Genomic DNA, 22,895 nt, shown 5'->3' with positions numbered 1-22,895 from the left:
GAGTTATACATCTAGATAGAGATTGCAGTAAGAGTATATTTAAGATGTTGAATATCTCTTTAAAAAAATAAAACAAGTTAATGGAGCCTAAATGGAGTAAAATATAAAATTAAGCTAGTCTAGATTGCCTAGCCCTAGATTGGCCTAGATCTACGAAAATTGTCACAAACCTAAAGGACAAAATGTTCCGTATAAATAGAATAGGCCTAACACTTCAAGCAAAGTTAATTGATTAAAGATTTAAATATAGGGGCTATTACACATATTATATATATTTAAAAAAAAAACGTGAAAACATTTTTTTTTCATAAGATCTAGATCTATAACAGTTGGTTCACGACAAATCGTTCACTTTTTTTTTTTTTTGTTTGTGAAGGTAAAGCAACAAGTTATAATTAATGTATCAACCCACTGCAGGCCTATATAAACTTTAAAATGTAAACAAATGAAACACGCAACGAGATTAAAATATTAGCAATATCCAGTGAACGATTTGTCAATGAACTATTTGTCAGTGAACGAATTGTCAGTGAACAATTTGTCGTGTTTACGATTTGTTGTGAACCAACTGTCGGTGAACAAGTTGTCAGTGAACAAGCTGTCTGAACGAAATGTCGGGTGAACGATTTATCGGTGAACGAAATGTCAGTGAACAATTTGTCGTGGAATCTATTTTGTAGGCCTATCTTTTATGAAAGCTTATATTATATTACAATAGAAAACCGTCTGCCTAAGACCAAAAGCGCTATTGATAGCCTCCAAATAAGAGTATGTATGGATGGATAGGTCTTTCCGCGTACCACTGTCTATAAAGCAGTGGTTCTAACAAATGTAGCTCTGAGACTTCGGTATTCTAAATGAAACCTCTAAGGCTTTGAACACATATATGCAAGTGATGAAAAGAATGTTTCTAATTTAACAAACAAAAAAAAAAAACTACTTGCATTGTAAAACATGACATAACTATTATATTTAATAGATTCATAAACAATGGAGTTTTATAATAGAATAGATATTCATTCTACATCTGTGTAACACCCAAGGAAACAAGGTAATCAGCTCACTGTATTGGTTCAATAAAAGAAACAAATTAACGAGAGTGTTTATTGAGAAATGTTTGGAGAAAGTTGATGGGGGGGGGGGGGGGAGTGTGACACCTTGAGCTTACCGCACCAGGTGACACCGATCCTAGTGACTCCACTGATAACTTTGTCCATCGTATACGACCAGTGAATTGAAAGAAGAAAAAAAAAAGAAATAACATATATATCATGTGCTTCAGAAGAAAGTGTAAAATGCGCGCATAGCCTTCAGGGATATAAACAAATCTAGTAAAAAAAAATTGACCCAAGATGGTCGACAGCTTACATTGAATTTAATTTAAGAAAGAAAATAGGAGATTAACAAAGTAGCAAAGTAAATCAATTTGTTTTTGTTCATGTAGGCTTATGTACAATATGTAGTTTTCACTGAGAATGTCTGTCGCATAGACTTATATATAGATCTACTACTAGTATATAAGTCTATGGTCTGTCATCATTTTGATGCCTCTCATCACTTGATGCCCTGTGCGTCCCGCACATTGCTACGTTCGCCTCTATAAAGGTCTATACATTTGCACACCAGCGCTACAGTGTCTATGAGTTATATGTAATACTAGTTGACCGGCCGCTATTTTGCAGGGCCGACCTTAGGCCTCTGCAACCTATGCGACCGCAGTGGGCCCGCACTTTCATAGGACCCGCGCTAATTCTCGGTGTATAAATTATTAAATTAAACCATTTTATAACTTATAACTGATTTCCTGCGGCCTCCTATCGATTTACCAGGAGCTCCTGGAAATCTCCTGAAATTGCAAAATATACGAAAAAGTCCTGCAAATATCTGAAAATTATTGAAATCTTTAGAAAACAAATCTCCTGAAATATATAGACAAAAATTGTCATTTTGGGTTTTCATTCAATATGGAAAACCCCAATCCTACGCGCGATAAAAACGAACGGCATTAAGCAATACCTGTAATTATGGAATCTAGTGAAAGAAGCTTCTCGCTCCTCAAACCAAACCAAATAAAGCTTCTGGACCTGATGGTATTCCAGCTAGATTACTCAAAGAACTAAGTAATGAGCTAGCCCCAGTGTTCAAAATACTCTTTCAGGCTTCACTTAACCAGGGCAGAGTACCAAAGGACTGGAAAGAAGCTAATGTCACCCCCCTATTTAAAAAAGGAGAAAAATCTGACCCAGGAAACTACAGACCAGTATCACTTACCAGCATCACATGTAAAATCCTAGAACACATAATATGTAGCAACATCATAAACCACTTAGACAAACATAATGTCCTCACACCATACCAACATGGCTTTAGGAAATATAGATCATGTGAAACACAACTAATAGGACTAATTGATGATTTTTCAAAAGGTTTAGATAATAGTGAACAAATAGATGCTATCTTACTAGATTTTTCTAAGGCTTTTGACAAAGTTCACCACCATAGTTTGCTTAAAAAATTAAAATATTTCGGCATTAATGGTCCACTGCATCAGTGGATTAAAGACTTTCTGATAGGGAGAGAACAAACTGTAATAATAAATGGCTCTAAATCAACACCGATAACAGTAAACTCAGGTGTACCTCAAGGAACAGTCTTGGGTCCACTACTATTTTTAATTTACATAAATGATTTACCAAATTGCATTACTTCAGGAACAAAAGTCAGATTATTTGCAGACGATTGCATAATATATAGAACAATAAAAACAACACAAGACACAGATATTTTACAAAGAGAATTAGATGAATTACAGAAATGGGAATCAAATTGGAGCATGTCTTTCCACCCAGAAAAATGTCAGTTGTTAAGAGTAACAAAAAAACTAAAACAAATTAATTCCACTTATCTTATTCATGGCAAACCAGTAACACAGACTAAAAATGCAAAATACCTAGGTGTTATAATAAATGAAAAAATGTCATGGAATCCACATATTGATGAAACTACAAAAAAATCAAACAAAGCATTAGGATTTATTAAAAGAAATTTCTATAAATCAAATAAGAACATAAAACTAAAATGTTATTTAACCTTGGTTAGGCCAATAATAGAATATGCATCCTCTGTTTGGGACCCCTCAACTCAAGAAAACATTAAGAAACTAGAACAGACACAAAATAGAGCAGTGCGATTCATAACAAACGAATATTCACATTTGACTAGAGTAACACCTTTAGTAAAATCACTAAATTTAGAAAGCCTTCAGGACAGAAGGCTCAAAAGTAAAGTAGCAATAATACATAAAACACTGAACCATAATCTTCAAATACAAAAACAGAATTTAATAAAATACTCTGAAAGACACAAAGATAAAGGCACATTCCTCGTCCCATATGCTAGGACAAATTTGTACAAATACTCCTTCTTCCCTAGTGCTATTAGAGCATGGAATGGGTTGCCTGAGCTAGCCAGGAAAACCAGTGACTTGGCAGAATTTAAGTCATTGGTTAATATGCATGACTAAATGCATGACGCGTAGGACGTAATCATCTTCTTTTTTGAAGTAACGTCTGTATTATATAAGATAAGATAAGAAACTAATGAAGAATTACTTGAGGTCAACAATTCTCGTAGATAGATTGAAACATGTGGTAATTCTTGCTATTGAGCGTGATCTATGTAGGAAACATAATTCTTATGATATACTGTATGACTTTGCTACACGCAAGGCTCATAAAGTAATTCTGTACGTAGTAAAGAATGAATAAAATGCATAAACGAATTTATTTTCTAATACAAACTCTTAAATTTCACTTATTATCCGCTTCCCTGCCCAAACTTGGCCCCGCAAAATCCGTTTCGCATGGGCCCCACAATGTTTAAGTCCGGCCCTGCTATTTAGTGACGGGTGAATATACATAGTAGATTAATTGTTCTCTTTTCATGACTTCTTGGTCACAATGGTTAAGTCCAGCCCTGCTATTTAGTGACGGGTGAATACTAGCCTACTTGTTCCCCCCCCCCTCTTTTTTTTTAGCCTCTAAAATAACGTGACGTAACTCTAGTCTGTCTGACTTGCCGAAATAAAAGAGTGATCTTTCCATTACTTGGTGTCCAAACTCTTGAGCCATGAAGAGAATTATAAATATAGATGCGGAGTTCCCAATATGTCTTCCCTCATAAACATTTGTTTTGTTAATTGTATTTCACAGTTATTTTACATGGTGTCAGAGTAAAACTAAAAATCTGTCCAAACAAAGGTTTTATTAAACTGATAATGACTTATTTTGAAAAACCAAGCTTGAAATGGAAAGGTTAAGATCTTTACCAAGAGTGTTTGAGTAGTTTTTTTTCAACGGACCGTTAGCTGCTGTAGATAACAAACCAAAGGGAAAGTTGACCAGGCAGCCATTTGCCACTAAATGAAATGATTTAGAAGATTCTTAAGACCAAACACACTGCTCATACACAAGAACATTAAAGCTAGATGACTTCAAGATGGCTCACTCTAGAGCAGAAAGGGTACTTGAATATTTACATGTCACCTTAGTGTATCAGTGTAGGAATGAAACAATTGTGTGTAGGGCGGTAATGCTTAGAGAAATAAAGACATTATTGATGTTAGGGCTGACTCAGAGGCACCCGAAGATCCCGAAATTGAAAATCCCAGTCTTCGAACCCCGAACGTCGGTTTGGAATCCAAGCGCTTTACCTCTCAGCCACCGCGCCTCCTCAGTCTGGGATAATTAAGAATTTTTATTAGAAAATAAATTTGTCTCTGCATTACCTATTTTATTAAATGACAGCTGACAATGCCTTTTTGGCGTTTTTCATATTGAATAACACCTCCAATATGACAATCGTGTTTCAAGAAATTTTTATGAATTTTCAGGAGCTCTTTAATAATTTCAGGAGATCTCCAGGACTTCTTTTTTGACACGGGAACCCTGTTTTAAGTTATAATGGTTTAATTTAAGAATTTACACTAAGAATTAGCGCGGGTCCTATGAACGTGCGGGACCCACTGCCACCGCATAGGTTCGACACCTTCGACATAGGAGGTCACGATAGGTTGCACTGGCCTAAGGTCTGCCCTGATTGAGGTAACGGCTATTTGCATTCACGCATTAGACACAAAATTCAGTTGCACTATATCTAATAAAGACACTAAACGGTGATGGACATCAGGCCTATATTTTTTTGATGGTTAAGGAGTGAAATCACCCTTTATCTAATAGCAGTAGTATGAAGAAGGAGCATTTGTAAAATTTGTCCTAGCACCTAGCATATGGAACGAGGATTGTTCCTGTTTTCTTTGTGTCTTTCTGAGTATTTGATTAGGTTCTCTTTTTGTATTTGAAGATTATGGTTCAGTGCTTTATGTATAATTGCTACTTTAAGTCTTCTGTCCTGAAGGTTTCTAAATTTAGTGATTTTATTATAGGTTCTTTCATCTAGACCACTCATCATGTGACACTTATTAACCTAAAAATGCACTACATGTTTTAAATGAATATAATTTTTATTTGTAATGTATTCAGAATTTAGTAAGTTTTATGTCATTGGTTGATGTGCTGATACAACTCTCACTATCAGAGCATATTAGATGAATAAGTAGGCCATATATTAGATCAATGAGTAGGCCCTATATTAGATCAATGAGTAGGCCTTATGTTAGATCATTGAGTAGTAGGCCCTATATTAGATCACTGAGTAGGCCCTATATTAGATCATTGAGTAGTAGGCCCTATATTAGATCAATATTAGATGCATTTCTTTTTGTTTGATATGAAACTTTATTCCTCAAATTTTAAACAGCTGTATCTTTTTTTTTTTCCTCTCACTAAAATGTTGACTGTATTTTGTACCACTGAGAGAGAAATCCTCATTCACTGTTTAATTAATTTTACATGCAATAATAACTTTTACCAAAAAATCAATTTCTCATCCGACAAAATAAATGAAAATGATAAAACTGTGTTTCTTAAAAGAAAAAAGAATAAGCCCTGAAATAATTCTTATGCACACTATTTATATAATGTTTATTACATTTTTTTTTCCATATGCTTAATTGTGGACAAATCTGAAAATAAGAAGACAAGCCAAAAGCTTTTATATTTATTTATGTATTATAAACAGTAATAACAAACATAGGAACAGAAGCTTTTAATGATTGGACATTTTTTTTTTAAAAAACACTTGTACAGTTCTAGAAGCTAACAACATGATTTTGGTTTACTCTGTCCTGAGATTTCACCATCAAACTTCTGTGCCTCATTGAAAAAAAACAAAAAAACAAATCATACCGGTACAAGTCATGTTTAAATTATAAATATGAAAAAATGTCACTAGATAGAATTAATTTTATTAGACGTCTTTATTTAAAACCTACATCAGCTCTGCCATAGGACTGTTGGAGCTTGAAACTATTGGGGGTAAACTAATCAAAACTGAAATGAATGAGCACACTCAATGCCACAATTAAAGCAGAAGATAAGTGATATAGTAAGATTACAGATAGGTCCAGGCCTGATGTTTTTTTTTAAATAAAATTTCTCTTACCTTAAAAAAAAAATGTTTGTACAATATAAAATAACATTTGTAATAACTTTTATAGTAATCTAGTTGGCATCATGCATTCATGTTTTCAATATTTAGTGTGCCCTATTTACCTCTAATATAAATTCTGTGAATGCTTTAAGTTTTAAAGGTGGGGAAAAAAAAAGTGACCATTTTTATAACACTGAAAACCTTGATATTCGGCTGCAGACAATATTCTTTCTCTTAGATTTCTTTGACAATAAAAACTTGCTGCGTGTTAATTTGACATTTTAACACACAGAATGGCTTAGTCTCACAAATTTAAAGACTACATCTTCTATACAATACAGGAAAAAAAAAAAAGCAATGCTTGTGAAAAAAAAAAAACAAAAAAAAACAACATACGCTTTTCAACCAGTTAAAAAAAACAACAACACATTACTGACGTCAAAAATAGTATCACAAATGGAGCATACACCATAGAGACTAAAGTTACATTTACTCCATGCTCACTCAGAACATTCCAGACTTCCAACTGATCTCTTATTCAGGAAAATTTTAAAAAACAAAAATTAATGGACATCACCAATAAATATCCAACTTTCTTCCACAATAACCTTGACCTTTTTCTCATACTCCCTACGGTTTTCCTGATAAAGTTTAGCAGCTAGATTATTGGCAGGACTGTTAGGGTTTGGTTCGTCCAACAGAGACTGAAAAAATGGAAATGGATATAGGTTGTCAAAAAAAAATGTTTCTGATCTTCGGGCTGTTAGGCAAATTTGGAGTACAAGCATATAAAAAGAATTAGGAGAATCTTAAATTAATCCTTAATTTTAAAAGCAAGGACATTTTAGGAAAAGGTCAACTTGGCATCACAATCAATAAAGCAATACAATGTAAGGAAATTACTATAATTTCCTATGTTCAGCATACAAAATTGCGCCTTCTATAATAATTTTTTTTTTACATTTTTACCATGCTGAAGAATCGACACCACCTGATTTTCTAAAGCAAATAATGTACAGATATTTCAAGTTACGTTATTTGTTATTTTTATCAATGTTAAATCAGACTCCAATATTATTTCCTCACATTTTAATAGTGAGAATTAGAAGTCGCTCAAGAGTTGTAGAAAACTCGTGTTATCAGATCTTTTGATGTGTTATAAATCATACAGTTCAACAGGCTTGTTGGTTTTTGTTTTCTCTCATAATTTTTAGAAAAGGGAAAAAGTGTTCTTGTTGTTTATGTTTCTAACCCCAAAAAAATATAAAAGATCAGTTTGGATTTCACTATTAAACTTTTCATTTTAAAAAAAATGTGAACTCAATATAACTCGTGAACAATCACATAACCAAACAGAGTTAGACTACTACAGTAAATGAATTGTGCTGATACATGGCACACTAATTTGTGGATGTAAAAATATCAGTTCAACAGGCAGAAAAAAAAAAAATGTGGCAAATACCTGCTGTCATAGTTTGTGTAAAACCTGTACATATCAAATGACACATTGAATCTAAAAAACCAACAGAGATTAACTAGAAATGTGGTCAAGCGCTCTCCTCCAATACTATTACGTGAAGAGGAAAAAACAATGACATTATGGAGTTAAATATATCCTATAATAATAAAGTCTAAAATGTTCACTTCAAACAACCAGAGGGGGGAAAAAAATAATTTATGTCTTGATGTTTAAAAAGAGCTGAGAGGCCTGTGAGCCTATTTCGTGTTGTATAAGACATTATCACAATGCTAAGACCCTGCTTTACTTTCTTCTCCTTCCTCATCCTCTTCTCCCTCTTCTTCGTCATCATTCCAGCTTTCCTGAACGATGGCAGCCACTTTTTTTTCATATTCTCTGCGGTTTTCTCTGTACAGCTGAGCGGCTTCATTGTTGGCAGGGCTATTTGGGTTAGGGTCGTGAAGCAGAGACTAAGGATGACAAACGAGAAATGTGTCAGCAAGGCAGAAGTGAGGAAAAAAAGAAGCACAGGCTGCCGAACTAGTACGTTTTCTGTGTACATTTCAATAACCTCATTTTAAAATCTAATTTTAATTGTATATATATTTTCTTTAATTCATTAACTGCATTGTGCGTGAATTAAAATTGAAAAAAAAAAAAAAAGAAAAGAAAGAATGCCTGGATATTTTAAGCTAAATAGATGTTATCTATTGGCTGTTTTTTTAATTTTTAATTTTCTCTTTATTAATTTTTTTTTCGTATTAATCAAGACATAAATGATCATACTAAAATATATTTCTGTAGCATTTCAAGTTTACTTATACAGATATTAATTACACTAGGTCTACCAAAAAAAAAATTAAAACTAAAAATGCTACATGCTATCTTTTACTACTATCGTTCAGAGCTCTTTTTTTTATTTACAAATTAGAATAAGCTATTAAAATTTCCCAAACATCATGTACATTCAGTTTGTAATTTATTAATGTTATTTTCATGTATCAAGAGCAATAAATATTTTGTAAAAGTTTTAAATAGATGCAAAGTTGACCTTTAACCTCAAAAAGAAGAAACATTTTACCATACCTGGATAGATGTTAAGATTGCTGAAACATCATATGTTGGACTCCATCTGTTTTGTAATATATCTAAACATATACTTCCATCAGCATATACTGAAATATAAAATAATGTTACATAAACATGTGTCTTGGTATAATCTTTCACTGCACATGTACTTTAATATTAATTGTACAGAATCTAATCTAAATGGACAGATGTAGAGTCAAACATGACAACTTTGTGATGGCTTATCAATAGGTAGGAGACTAGCACTGTACAGCTGTTCACTTAAGTTGGTTTGGACTTTGAATTTAAAAAGAAACAGCCTTTAATCTCAATTTTCTAGACATTTTAAATGCATTTATCCTATTGGAAATATTTATGCATGGAGGAAAATCCATAAATAGCAAGCTTTTTTGGTACATACATTATATAGAATATGAAAGCATTGTTAGAAGAAGTATTTAAATAAACCATATAATAATTTCTTAGCAGTTTTCAGAACTGTAGAATCCATTTTAAGCTCATTTGTATTTAGCACAAAGTAATTTTTATTATTTAGTTGGAAACAGTGACCTTTCATTATAGCGTCCTTGACACTATTTCAAAGTTTCTCTCTATCTTCCTCTTTCTGGGGGTGTAGTGGATGAATGATAAAGTACTTGACTGTCCAGCCAAGGAGTCTCAAGTTCAAATCCAAATGAAAATTAAGATATTGATTTTCTGCACTTTTAAGACATTAATCAAATGGGTATCAGTACCTGACAGAGTCTGAAAGATGTAATTTCTCTCCCCCTTTTCATATAGTTATTTTTTTTTTAGTTTCCATTACACTGCCACCATATTTATTCATACTGCTTTCTCTTCTTTTTCTTATACTGAATTTTATTATTTAACCATTATAGATGGAATTTTAAAAAATCAAAGTGTGAAAGAGCTGATTACAGTGATCAACTTTTAGTGTGAAAATCCCAAATCAAGGCTTTGCAATAAAATTCTAATAATATGGAGGTCATCTAGAGAAATAATAATTTCCATTAAAATAAAATAATGGCTTTATTTGCTACCAGACATTATTGAAGTCACTAGCCTTCGTTACATTGCATGAAACGATAACCATAAATAAATCTATACTGGCTGGGCCATACCTTAGGTTACCAATGCCACACCTGCTGTCACAGACCAGGATGCAGCCAAAAAGTGTATTACAGATCCAAATAAAAATAGAATAGGAATGGAGAAAGATGGTTGACAGACCATGTGTGGTGCCCCCAAGTGTTCAACAGACTAAAGGATGGGTGCAGGTAAAGCCTACATTTAATTTTAATAATATTTTAGAGACTTATGCAACTCACCATTTGGATGAAACATTTTTGAAATAAATCTGACAGTTGGTGGCTTGTTAGGATACTCTTCTGTGAATTCAATAGTTAATTTAAAAGTGCCATCTTCAAACGGTGTATCATGGGGCCTGTGAAAAAAATTAATAAAATAAGTATAAAGAATAAGTATAAAACAATTATTAAGTCATCACATATGATATTATTTCTAAATCTTGTCCTGTGTCCCATTACAAAGAAGTCTTACAGCATGTTTTACTGCTCAGTATAAGGAGACTTACCTGAAATTCCCAATATATAATGATATTAATTTGTCTAATAAATTACAGAAAAGATTATTTGGTACTAGACATATGTTACCCGCGACCCGCGGGTCTTTATTTGCGCATTACTGTCGATATAGTCACTGAGAGAGTTTTGTAAACAATTAAACGAAATAATAATGTAATAAGTAAAGCGAATGTGTCAATGTAAAAATAGCTAATAGGCTTAAATCCAATTTTTTTTAAAATTAAAACATTTGCTTTTGAATAATCTAGTGGATTGGATTTAGATGTATGTTAAACGTAGCTAATGATCCTTTCACGTTATTTCTCTTTCGCTACGAAAATAAAATTAGTTTTGCGAAAATGGTTTACCCGAAGTCGATACATTCTTATCTATTAAAAACGAAAAGAGCGATAGCTTTGTTAAATAAATGGGATTATAAAGTGAACAATTAAACGAAATAATTTTTAGTACGCGAGTCATGAATGAATATAGATCTCGGCCTATCTCAACTCGGCTTCGCAGCTTTCATAGACGAATGTAGCTTTAGAAAACCAATGATGAAATGAATGGACTTTAATTAATATGTTTATGTGTTAAAGTATAAGACTATCTGTGCGAAGAGAAGTTTTATCATCTTAGTGTTGAATTAGAGTTTTAGATCTAGGGATGGGATTATAAAGTAACAATAAAACGAAATAATTTTTAGTACGCGATTCATGAATGAATATAGATCTAGGCCTTTAACTCGGCTTCGCAGCTTTCGTAAACGAATGTAGCTTTAGAAAACCAAATTTGAATGTTTATTTGATCAAAATATGAAATGAATGGACTTTAATTAATATGTTTATGTGTTAAAGTATAAAACTATCTGTGCGAAGAGAAGTTTTATCATCTTAGAGTTGAATTAGAGTTTTAGATCTAGGGATGGGATTATAAAGTAAACAATTAAACGAAATAATTTTTAGTACGCGATTCATTACGGTATTGTCTAATGAAAGAATGTTCGTCAGGAAATCTGTAATCACAGATATAAGGAACTAATTAATGTAAAAAATGCTTTTGAAACACAAAATTGAAGATTAATTTTATTATATAATGAAATCAATGGATCTTCTTTTGTATTTTCATGTGTCAAAGTAAAAAACTATCTGCGCAAAGTGTATTTCTTAAAATTAGATCTAGGTCTAAATCCTTTCTATCTTTTCTCATGTCAACATTGTAGACATGGCCTAGATCCATAAAATACTATAGCTGTAATAGAGTCGGACAACTTTATTTTTTTTGAGGGTCTTAAGTTTGTTTTAGGGCTACAATACATACACTACGGTCTAAGTTGGTACCCAAGGAACATTCCTGCCTAGTTTTATCAAGATTGGTCAAGCGGTTTTGATGTCTATAAGTAACATACATACATACATACATACATACCCCTCACATTCTACTTTATAATATAGATGTAATTGCTTTGTATGCACGTGTTAATCTAGTCATTGTTTGTTAATTAGAGTAAATACTCATTGGTTTTCTTAGCTGATGTCAACTGTGATATGGTTGAATGCCATATGGAAAAGCTATTCTTTTTAAAAGTTTGACCTAATATAAAAATAAAAAAGTTTGTATCCTTGTACCTTTTTTTCAGTATTTTATTGGGGTATGCTTTTTGTATTTCAAAGTTTTGATTGGTGTTTTATTTATTATATTAAATTTACACTTATCTATTATATTAAATGTACACACATTTTTTTAAAGTTTATTTCTTTAGCCAAGGTGTTCTTAATAATTGTAAATATTCACTAATGATGACCTCATTGTTATTTTTTTGGGTTTATTGTTATCACTATGTGCTTCTTTTAAATTAGAAGATTTCAAAATGAGATACGTTTTCCATTAATCATTTAGCTAAGGTTAAAAAAAATTTAGTTATAAAATTTTTTAAATAAATGTTTGTAAATGTATCAAATTTGTAATAAAAAATAAATATACAATTATTTTTTATTTATTAAAAAAAAATGAATATTGGGATTTTACATTGACTTTTCGTCAAGTTTGGTACTCTGAATTTCTTCTAAAGATCAATAAGATCAAGTAGAGTTTTAGTTTTTTTTTTTATTCCAAATAACAAATTGGAGATTCTCCTATTAGATTTCAGGTGTTTTTTTTTTTTTCTGTAATAATTCGATATTTAAAAAAAAAAAATTCTAAACACAATATTGACATTTGTACAAGAAGTAACTTTTTAAAAGTTTTTTAGGTTAATTTAAAACCATTTATAAATGATTTGTTCGGAAATCCTAGACACACTGAAAAAGTGTACCAGAATGGCCAAAATTTCATTTTTGAAACAAGCAAAATTTATCAAATGCTTTTAAAGAAGACAAATATTTCCCATATTTTCTATATACTTATGAAAATCTATTTAGGCTACTATTTTTGTCTCAGCAGCTGAATGTAGGTTTTACCTAAGTGATTTATGTTGAAGTTAGATAGCATGTGTGTTGTAATATTTTTTAAATGTGATACAAGCTACTTAAACAGACTTACAATTTTCTCAACGACATTTCACCCCCCCCCCCTCTTTCTTTCTGTCTGTGTGTGCACTACCCTAGTTTAGTGAAGCATGAAGAAGTATTAGGAATGTTAGTGGAAGGGTATTATGTGGTTTCAAAAAGGTTGTGGATTTCATTGTTTTCTATATAATAATAATAATGTTATTTATAAAGCGCAGTTAACAAACAAAATGTAGGCTCAAGGTCCTATGATAACATTACAAACATAAGCACAAGAGCTAAAATGACAAACTAATCTAAAAACGTTTCAACAGGTAAGTCTTAAATGTTCTTCTTGAATGTAGTGTAGCATGTTGTCTGTCAAAGATCAATGGGGAGCAAATTAAAAACCTTTGGTCCATGCACAGACCATAGCTTTTGAGGGAGAAATGTGGCACCACTAGAAGTGTTGAGTCCATTGAGCGCATGGCTCTTTGAGGGACATATGAAGTGATCAGTTCGCCAAAGTACAAGGGCATTTCTTTTGTAATCGATTCTCACTTTCACAAGAAGTCATTGGAGTGTGTGCAAGAGAGAAGTAGCAGACTCTCGTTTTGTTTTTCTATATAATTTATGTCTCCCTTTGTTTTCAACTTCTTTTGAACTGTTTTTGATTGAGCTATTCTTACCCGAAAATCACAGCATTCCAAAGCATAATATTATTGTCTGATGGAGCACCACTGACTCCTGCTGGGGGGTCTTCCTGTAATCTGAAATTATAAATAAATATACCGGTACATGCACAATAATTATAAAATGTATAAAAATGTATAATTATAGGCCAATTAATATCTAAAAAAAGGTGTTGCAAACAAAGTGCTTCTTCTGGTGGAAATGAACAGAATCAACCAAATTCTCTTTAAATTTTATTTATTTATATTTTTAGTTTGGATATATTAAAAAAAAAATGAACTGATTAGCACCATGCCCATTTTGCAATAAAGACAAAAATGTACATGTTAGATATCAATTAGGAAGTCCAAATTAGATTTTAGTTAGTTTAAATTAATTTTCTGAAAGTAATCATGATTCTAAATTATTTGCAATACGCTTTTAAACAAAACACACAAAACAATGCTGCATTTTTCAGCTCCGACATTTTTTTTACTGCTGAATTTCTTCTTGAGTGAAATGAAAATTTTATTTAAAGGAATTCAAATTTACATCTGAGTTTTTCAAAGAATTAAGAGTAACATTTTAAATTTAATACCCCATTACATATAGATTTCAATTTTCAAGATATTTTTATAAAAAAAAAAAAAAAAAAAGCTTGTTATCTTATAAGGTCATTTTGTGAAGGAAAGTTACAAATAGATATATTACTAAGATCAAATCTAACTGGCTAAAAAATTGAATGGGGTTTAGCTTAAGGCCAGTTTTTATTTGACTAGGTACACTCAGCCACCACCAGTACTCAAAAGGGCCATTATTAAATACTACAATGAAATAAATATTCTCTAGCAAAAAAAAGCTATTTTGAATGTGACCTTATTTTAAGTTCATACTGTCTTGTAAAAAAAATGTCTTTTAATATAAATGTTTTAAAATGAAGTGCAACTGGGTAAACATGTTAATGCAAAGTCTTAAAGTTCTGAACTGACTGGCAAAACCTAAGTAAAAAAATGTAGCTAAGGTGTGCCTCAATAATATAATATAGTTTAAAATAGCAAAAACAAATACCATATTTTATAATTTAGATATATGTTTAACATTGAGAGCACAGCAATCAATTCTTAATTTGTTTTTGTTTAACAATATTTGCACACATATAATGAATAATGGATACATGAAATGATTTGTAACAAAAATTGAAAATACTAATTGTTACTTGGCAGATTTGGATTATAATATATTTGTCTACAATGCAAGTTATTTTTTTTAATTAAAAAGTTTATAAATCATTTTAATAAAACATAAGATGATGACAGTAAGAACATAGCTCAAGAACTAGACATATTGGATGCATATATATATTTAATGTCACTGTAAAAGTAACAGGTAGTTTCTATTAATTAACTGTAAGTGTATTTTAGAGAAAATACAGATGGCTACAGATGTCTAGATCACTAGCTCTAAACAAATATTGACTCTTTTAAATACAAAAACAAAATTTAATAAAATACTCTGAAAGACACAAAGATAAAGGCACATTCCTCGTCCCATATGCTAGGACAAATTTGTACAAATACTCCTTCTTCCCTAGTGCTATTAGAGCATGGAATGGGTTGCCTGAGCTAGCCAGGAAAACCAGTGACTTGGCAGAATTTAAGTCATTGGTTAATATGCATGACTAAATGCATGACGCGTAGGACGTAATCATCTTCTTTTTTGAAGTAACGTCTGTATTATATAAGATAAGATAAGATATAGCTTCTAGACTAGACCCACCTAGATCTATATTAAATTCAAATAGACATAGTCAATCACATAGAATAGACTAAAAGAGTCTAGAAAAATAGATCTAATAGAATCTTGAGTTTCTAGATAATGTCTAGGTATAGAAAATAGATCTAAATCTAGTTCTATATAAATAAGTAGTTCTAGATAGAATCTATAGAATATACTAGAAAAAAATAGATCTAGATTAAAACTAAGACCACTGTGCCGCCACTGTATCTGAAATTTTATCTGATTACATTACAATAATTACATACATATTTGAATTATTTACTCTATTTTTTAATTTAAAAAAAATATGTTTGAATAAGGAGAACAGACACAACACACAATAATAATCCGATATATAATATATATATAATAATTAATATAGTATTCAAGATTTTCATCATCATCATGAATGACATGATCATTGAATATGAATTATGATGAATGAATGAATGATTGCCATTGACAATGATGATGATCAGTAACACTCTCAAATTAGATTCTATTCTGTTTAAAAAGTGTTTAGTGTCTTTACTTTGAACTTTGAAGTTGGAACTTCACATTGAAGTGTTTCAAGACATTCAAGTGTTTGGTTGAAGAATTTTCTAGAATTCTAGAGTCTAGATTTAGACAGAGTATGATAGATCTAGATGTCAAATACATTATCCGATCTAAACTATAATAGACTAGAATAATAATCTATAGATCAATCTATTTATAATTAATTCAAGGAAGCAGTTATGCAAGCAGCCATCTTCGCAAATGGCTGCATAGAAAAACAACACACAAAAAAATAAAATAATTATTATACTAATATTAGTCTAGATAAATGAATTAATCATCATTTGAGAACCATGTACATAAAAAGATCTAGTCTACTTTTAAACACACCTTTTAAAATCTCTCATTAAACGCCGCCTCGCTGGTGTGGTCATAATGAATAAATAAATGAAAGATAGAGTTGATCACCAAAGTAATAAACGTATTTAGACTGATACAGTAAAGAGTGAAGATTTGGGACACCCACAAAAATTTATAACATCCGGGTATTTTGTGACATCACAAATAAATGTTGGCAAATAGTACCTATAAATAGAATAGGGTTTTCCTCGGAATCAACTAGAAAAGTTTAGAACATGCATAGTGCATACCTCGACGAGTCCCTCGATCGAGATTTCTTTTTAGATATAAACCTAAAATTAAAATAATTCAAAACTGACAAAAATTATAGACTGTCTAGATGTAGGCCTACATTCATTTCTTGACAGAGAGTTTATAGACCGGTGACCGCGAGCCTTGCTCGGTTGAATGATTTATTAGGGAAGCATAAGAAAACATTGTGAAAACATTTTTTTTTAAATCGTACATGAGCAATTGGAAAATGACTACCAATCCGTAGAGTTGCTTTTATGGTACATTAGTTCTAAATGTCATTGTATGTGGTGATCTGAATAGAAAGCCGCTCAAGGACGATTTTTTTTTGAAAAAAAAAAGGGGGGGGGGGGGTGCAAGTTGCAACCTATGGCTAATAGAAGTAGGCTAGTATAGCTTCTATTTTCTTTTACCTTATCTGCGATATTAAGTGTACTATAAATGCTTGTTTCATGAGAAAAAAAAACAACTTATGTGAATAAACTTTTTATTGTAGCCTGCACTCCTTCTGTCCTATGCCTAGGATCCCCAGGATCGATTAAACTAAAACTGTGAACGTTGACTGTGGCTGCCGAACTTGTCAGTAACTTAACTGATAATTGCTTCTTGGTCGTGCGGTAAATTTGCGCTGGACTGTCGTTCAGTTGTCTCGATGGTCCTGGGTTCATACTGAAGGAACATCCGAAACCTGTAAAACATTTTACAAACATTTCATACAGTGCTGAGAGTCTTTCATCAGTCATTGTTGACTGCAACCATGTTTTGATTCAATTTTACACGTATTGACCGGTAAAGTCAGCCCCAAAGAAATCACAATGGTTCAACCAACAAGTTAATAGCGCCCAACGTCAGCAACCCGTGATTGTGGATGCCAGGCTTGCCAGTAATAGAACACGTTCATGGTCTTGTACTAAAAATTGCCGATACAATACGTTGCGTTGCAGACAGCGAGTAGACATAACAATTTCTCAGGTTCCGGATCTTTCATCGTTTTAGGAGGCAGATAAAATTGCTTGAACTGAGCATTATTATTGCTCGAAAACTAACGAATGTAAAGCAGTGTGTGTTATTTGCTCGGTGTGTCTGTCGACTGCAGATCATCGGTAGCAACAACTCAATAACCAGTTTGTCTGCCTGCAGTTTCTCCTTACTCAGGATGTCATCCCTGAAGTGTTCTTCAGAACAGTCACGGTGTTTGTTTGTTTTTTTGTTGTTTTTTTTTGTGTTTTTTTTTTAATGATGTAAATGAGACTGTTGATATGTTGTTCAGGTTCAGCGGCGACTATGTAGGCCTAAAGTTGGACAGACTGCAACATCTGGCCAACTGGTTGAAGAACGGTTAAATAATTGACAACAATGAAAAGACAAATCAGAAACGTACACGAAGATCAGGCACTATGTAAAACATGCAAAGTTATCACCACAGCAGCCATTATTTCAAGATCCGCTAAACTGTTAAAGATCTTCTCAAAATTGTGACATAAATTGCGAATGGATTTGTATTTCTTATATCATCGTTACTCAAGTAAAAGAGATAAATTAGCAGGCCCTACCAAGGCTTGTCGCTAAGGACTCTCAGGGAAAATATAGGCCTAGATAATCTTAATGATGACACCAACAGCATTACGTATATCCGAAAGGTCATTCCTGACAAGTTTAAGTCTGTGAGACGCGCCAGAGACAAAGGCTGCTTTATGTTTTTCAGGAATCCCAGCTTGCTTGAACCGTGACTATCACCGTTCTGAATGCTTGTCACCACGGAGCCGCCATCGTAGTCTTAGCCAAGTAGTTTGCCCAGGGACGGATTTAAAGCTGATAAAGCCCTAAGCTATTATACTGCCCTTGTAAGGCAGTTTTTCCTTTGCTTTTTCTTAAAAATGATTGAAAATATCTCTGTAAGTATTTTTTGGGGCCCCCAGGTCAAGTGGGGGCCCTTAACTATAGCTTATGTTGCCTATAGGTAACTCCAGTACTGAGTTTGTCCATGTCTAGATTGTATTTAATTCATTCACTGGCAATAACGCCTGACACAGACAGTGGGTCTCTTTGAACTACGGGGACAAAACCAATGAAGTCTTCCCGAATACAATCGCCATCAACCAATCGAACGCCCTAATGCATCTGTTCAGTGCCTGATATATCTGCGGTTTCATCACAGTTGCGGCACATTTGCTGTTAATTCATGTTGTTGCTTGTGTTTTTTTTTTTTTTTTTACTTATTGCTATATATATGGCTCCTTTTGTCTCGAAAGGCAATGGATGCGCCCAAGTGAGTCACTGGTTTTGGCTTAATCTTGAGACGGGGCAGAATCTGGTGTGGCTAATCAAGCCAATTCTAGAACGGCAGACTTTGCCACAATTCGTACATTTGTATGCCTCTGATTTAGGGCTAGCAGACAGGGCAGCTTTCTTTTTTTCCCTCTTGATTAAAGCCGCTTCAATTCTTTTATTCTCAGCAAGGGTTGTCCCAGCACGCACAGTCTGTCTCCATGCACTCCGGTCTTTGGCTATGTTTTCCCACATACTTTCACTGATGCCTGAGGCTCTCATGTCTCGCTTGCAGACATCTCTATATGTTAGTCTTGGGCGGCCCTTGGGTCTGACTCCTTCCACAAGCTCAGCATATAAGATATCTTTCGGGATTCTACCATCTGGCATGCGGGTGACATGTCCGAGCCAGCGTAATCTCCTTTGTGTCAGGAGAGCATACATGCTGTTCATATTGGCCAATCTCAAAACTTCCTGATTGGAGACATGGTCCCTCCAAGAGATGCCCATTATGCGTCTCAGGCAGCGCAAGTGGAAACTATTCAATCTGTGCTCTTGGTACATGTATGTTGACCAGCTTTCACTGCCATAAAGGAGAGTGCTCACAACACAGGCGTTGTAGACTAGGATTTTGGTCGCTGTGGTCAATTTACCATTTTCCCAGACGCGCTTGGATAGTTTTGCCAATGCTGTGGTAGCTTTTCCTATCCTTTTTGTCAGCTCGATGTCTAAGTCTAGGTTACTGACAATGGTTGAACCCAAGTAGGTAAATTCCTGCACCACTGAAAGGGTGTGGTTCCCAATTTGTATTATAGGTATTTCTGCAACGTCTTGTGCCAGGATTTCGGTCTTGGAGAGACTTATAGTAAGGCTAAACTCTTGACAAGCATCTGCTAAGGCGTTCACTAGCTTCTGTAGACCTCCTTGTGAGTGAGATACGAGTGCCGCGTCATCGGCAAACAGCAGCTCCCTTATCAAGATACGACGCCTTTTCGTTTTGGCTTTAAGACGTGCCAGGTTAAAGAGCCTTCCATCGGATCTGCTATGGATGTATATTCCGTCTTCCAGGGATTTAAAAGCACTGGATAGTACGACTGAGAAGAAGATGCCAAATAGTGTAGGGGCCAGTACACATCCTTGTTTTACACCGCTTATTTTCTTATTGCTGATAGTGCTCAAAATCACTGGTTTGACTAGGAGGGCATGTGAAGTTCTTTTTATATCCTCTGCCATCGTAAACAGGTGGACGTGTTTAACCTGCCTTATCTAACGAGTATGATATATACAAATGTAAACATAACGTCATGACCGATGTAGCGGAATGTAGCGTAGAATATTTCACACCTATTATAATGCAAAAAATGCAAAGAATTGCAAGCCTGTAATAAAGGCTTCTTGGTCGGCCAAACCAGCCTATTACAATAATAACTTATGCTTATAACTGTACTTCAGAGGAAGCACCACTTGTGAAGTTGCTATTTAGAAAACTCGGAATGCAGGCAGGTGCACGTCGTACCATTAACGTGGCAACGAGCTAATGGTCTAAACAGCCCACGGGTTGCGACGTCGCAGGTCGCTGCTCAGGCCTTCTGTAACGACTGGTCTCGATGTATGGCCAAATTGAATGCATTGTTTGTTGTTATTTAGGCGTGAAAGAGTTATATCCCTTTGTATATATATACTCAGGGTATGAATGTGAACTGTATATATATATATATATATATATATATATATATATATATATATATATATATATATATATATATATATATATATATATATATATATATATATATATATATATATGCACATAATGTAAACTGAATGTTTTGAGTTTCTTGTATGACAGGGAGGATATTAAATTAATGAGTGGTTGGAGTTAATTTTTTTTTCTGTAAGTGGATCAGAACAAGTGTGTTTTTGATGTCACTGAGTTTTTTACAAAGCTTATATCAACTCACTCTGTCCTACTGGTAAAAAAAAGTGTACATGTTATTTCTCCCACACCCATTCTCGGATCAAGCTGAAGCTTCGAACAATTATTCACTGACATAGACAAGACATGTATTAATTTTTTTAAAAAGTAACCCATTAGACAATTAATGACTGGTAATTCATTATTTTGTTTAATAGCAACAAGGGAAACTAACACTTCGGTAGTCACGTATATGGCTAAATTTGTTGGGTTTAGTCCTCTAACCAAACAAAGAAGGAATCAGTAAACAACAATACTTAATTAGTCTATTACATGAAAAGCACCAAGATACCTGTGTGTAGTCGCTGAATGAACTCTTTATGTTGTGTCTGTTGTATTTATGTGTATTTTTCTGTTATATGTCTTTATATGAAAAAAAAGAGTCCTTGTAATCACAACAAATTTCCGTAAGGATTAATTAAGCAGTCTTAGTCTTAGTAATTAATCATTTTGTTTGACATCGAATAGGGGAAATAGCTTTTACATTATTGTTAGATATAGTTTTAAGGACGGAATTTTTTCTCTTTAGATAAGCTTTGCTTTTTTGTTTTTAAAGGATTTTTATTTTTCTGTATTTTATATTTCCAATCATTACCATTCTATGTAGGCCTATTAAATTAATTAAGGTTTAACAAAAAGAAAAGAAACTTAAGTAAAGTTCCCCTCTCAGACCTTGCTATCTAGGAATCCCCATATTGACAAAATTATTACAAAATCAAACACAGTAGGCCTATTAGGGTTTAGTAAAATATTGTTACGATCTCTCTCCTAATCATGCCTTCTGCAAACACTGCTAAACACACATCAAGAACTTGACGATAAGACTCCAAATAATCTGGTACTTTAATAATGGTCAATTAAAACAGCCAATATGACACAATTGGCAATACATCAACACTAAAAATGCTATATTGTACATCACCGTACTAAACTAATAAACTCTACTGTCTCTATCTCTTCCTGGACTCGTACATTCACTTCAAGACTCCACCAGGACCGACTTCATGGCAGACTAACAGTCCCGGTCTACTCGCTGTCCTGTCTTGAACTGCACTGCCTTACACACACTGTGTCTCTGGTCCACGCAGGCTTATGATCAGATGACCATAACAGTGTCATATTTGCGTGCCCAGATCATGCCAGTACTGTTCCTTGCCCTTCGATGTAGCACGCTAAACTGCATTGCTGGCCTGTGTCACAAATGTCAGCTGATCACACACAGTTTTTACAAATAAAACAAGAACATAACACGTGGTTAGGCCAATAATAGAATAGGCGTCTACTGATTGGGACCCTTCAAATAAAAAAACAACAACATAAAGAATGTAGAACAGTTGCAAAATAGAGCCTTGAAATTTTAGACAAACGAATATTCACATTTGATTTGAGTGATACCATTAGTAAAATCACTAAATTTAGAGACCATATAAAGGAAAGTACCAATCTAATATAAAAAGCAGAATGTAAAGCGTATGTAGGCCTATGTATATATGTAGGCCTATGTATGCATGTATGTATGTCCCGGATAGAAATCAAAACCGTTTGACCAACCTTGATAAACATGACATAAATAAATGTTCCGTAGCGGAGACCGTAGTGTATGTTTAATGTACCCCCCCCCCCCACGACAGTGGACCCCATAAACAGAAAATACCTAAATTTATCTCTATTAAAGAGGGCAAATTTTCAACAACTTGGATAAATCCGTTTTCACAGTATTTATATTTGATCATATGACTATGTGGGCTAAACGGGCGAACCTATTTTCATACTCTACTTTTATTTTCGTGGCAAAATGAAAATGTGCAGGGATATAACATTCGCCATGTTTGAGATAGGTCTTCTAAATCCAATCCACCATATGAGTAATACCCTAACTAAGGCCCGCA

At 33.4% G+C, this 22,895-nt stretch overlaps 1 protein-coding gene across 2 annotated transcripts; it reads right to left on the bottom strand.

Moving 5' to 3' along the window:
- Positions 1–6,104: 6,104 nt before the first annotated feature.
- LOC106076447 (ubiquitin-conjugating enzyme E2 A) lies at positions 6,105–16,663 on the bottom strand. Of its 2 annotated transcripts, XM_013237296.2 has the most exons (6): positions 16,503–16,663; positions 13,856–13,936; positions 10,426–10,541; positions 9,095–9,183; positions 8,316–8,478; positions 6,105–7,253 (listed from the first exon to the last, which is right to left on the bottom strand). In XM_013237296.2, exons 1-6 carry the CDS (start codon positions 16,544–16,546, stop codon positions 7,228–7,230), a joined length of 519 nt encoding a protein of 172 aa, XP_013092750.1. In that variant the 5' UTR covers positions 16,547–16,663; the 3' UTR covers positions 6,105–7,227. The 2 variants fall into 2 exon arrangements, with proteins under 2 accessions (XP_013092750.1, XP_013092756.1); XM_013237302.2 differs by lacking the exon at positions 8,316–8,478.
- Positions 16,664–22,895: the final 6,232 nt, after the last annotated feature.

This window comes from Biomphalaria glabrata, chromosome 8 (genome assembly GCF_947242115.1).
Source record: "Biomphalaria glabrata chromosome 8, xgBioGlab47.1, whole genome shotgun sequence".
Taxonomy (NCBI): Eukaryota; Metazoa; Mollusca; class Gastropoda; family Planorbidae; genus Biomphalaria; species Biomphalaria glabrata.
This window is presented reverse-complemented; position numbering and strand designations above follow the sequence as displayed.

Excerpts from the sequence above, each read along its gene's own strand:
- LOC106076447 (XM_013237296.2), bottom strand. The coding sequence starts at position 16,546 with ATGACCACACCAGCGAGGCGGCGTTTAATGAGAGATTTTAAAAG. Across the intron at positions 13,937-16,502 it reads TTAATGAGAGATTTTAAAAG|ATTACAGGAAGACCCCCCAG; the intron begins GTGTGTTTAAAA and ends TTATAATTTCAG. Across the intron at positions 9,184-10,425 it reads AAAAATGTTTCATCCAAATG|TATATGCTGATGGAAGTATA; the intron begins GTGAGTTGCATA and ends TTTATATTTCAG.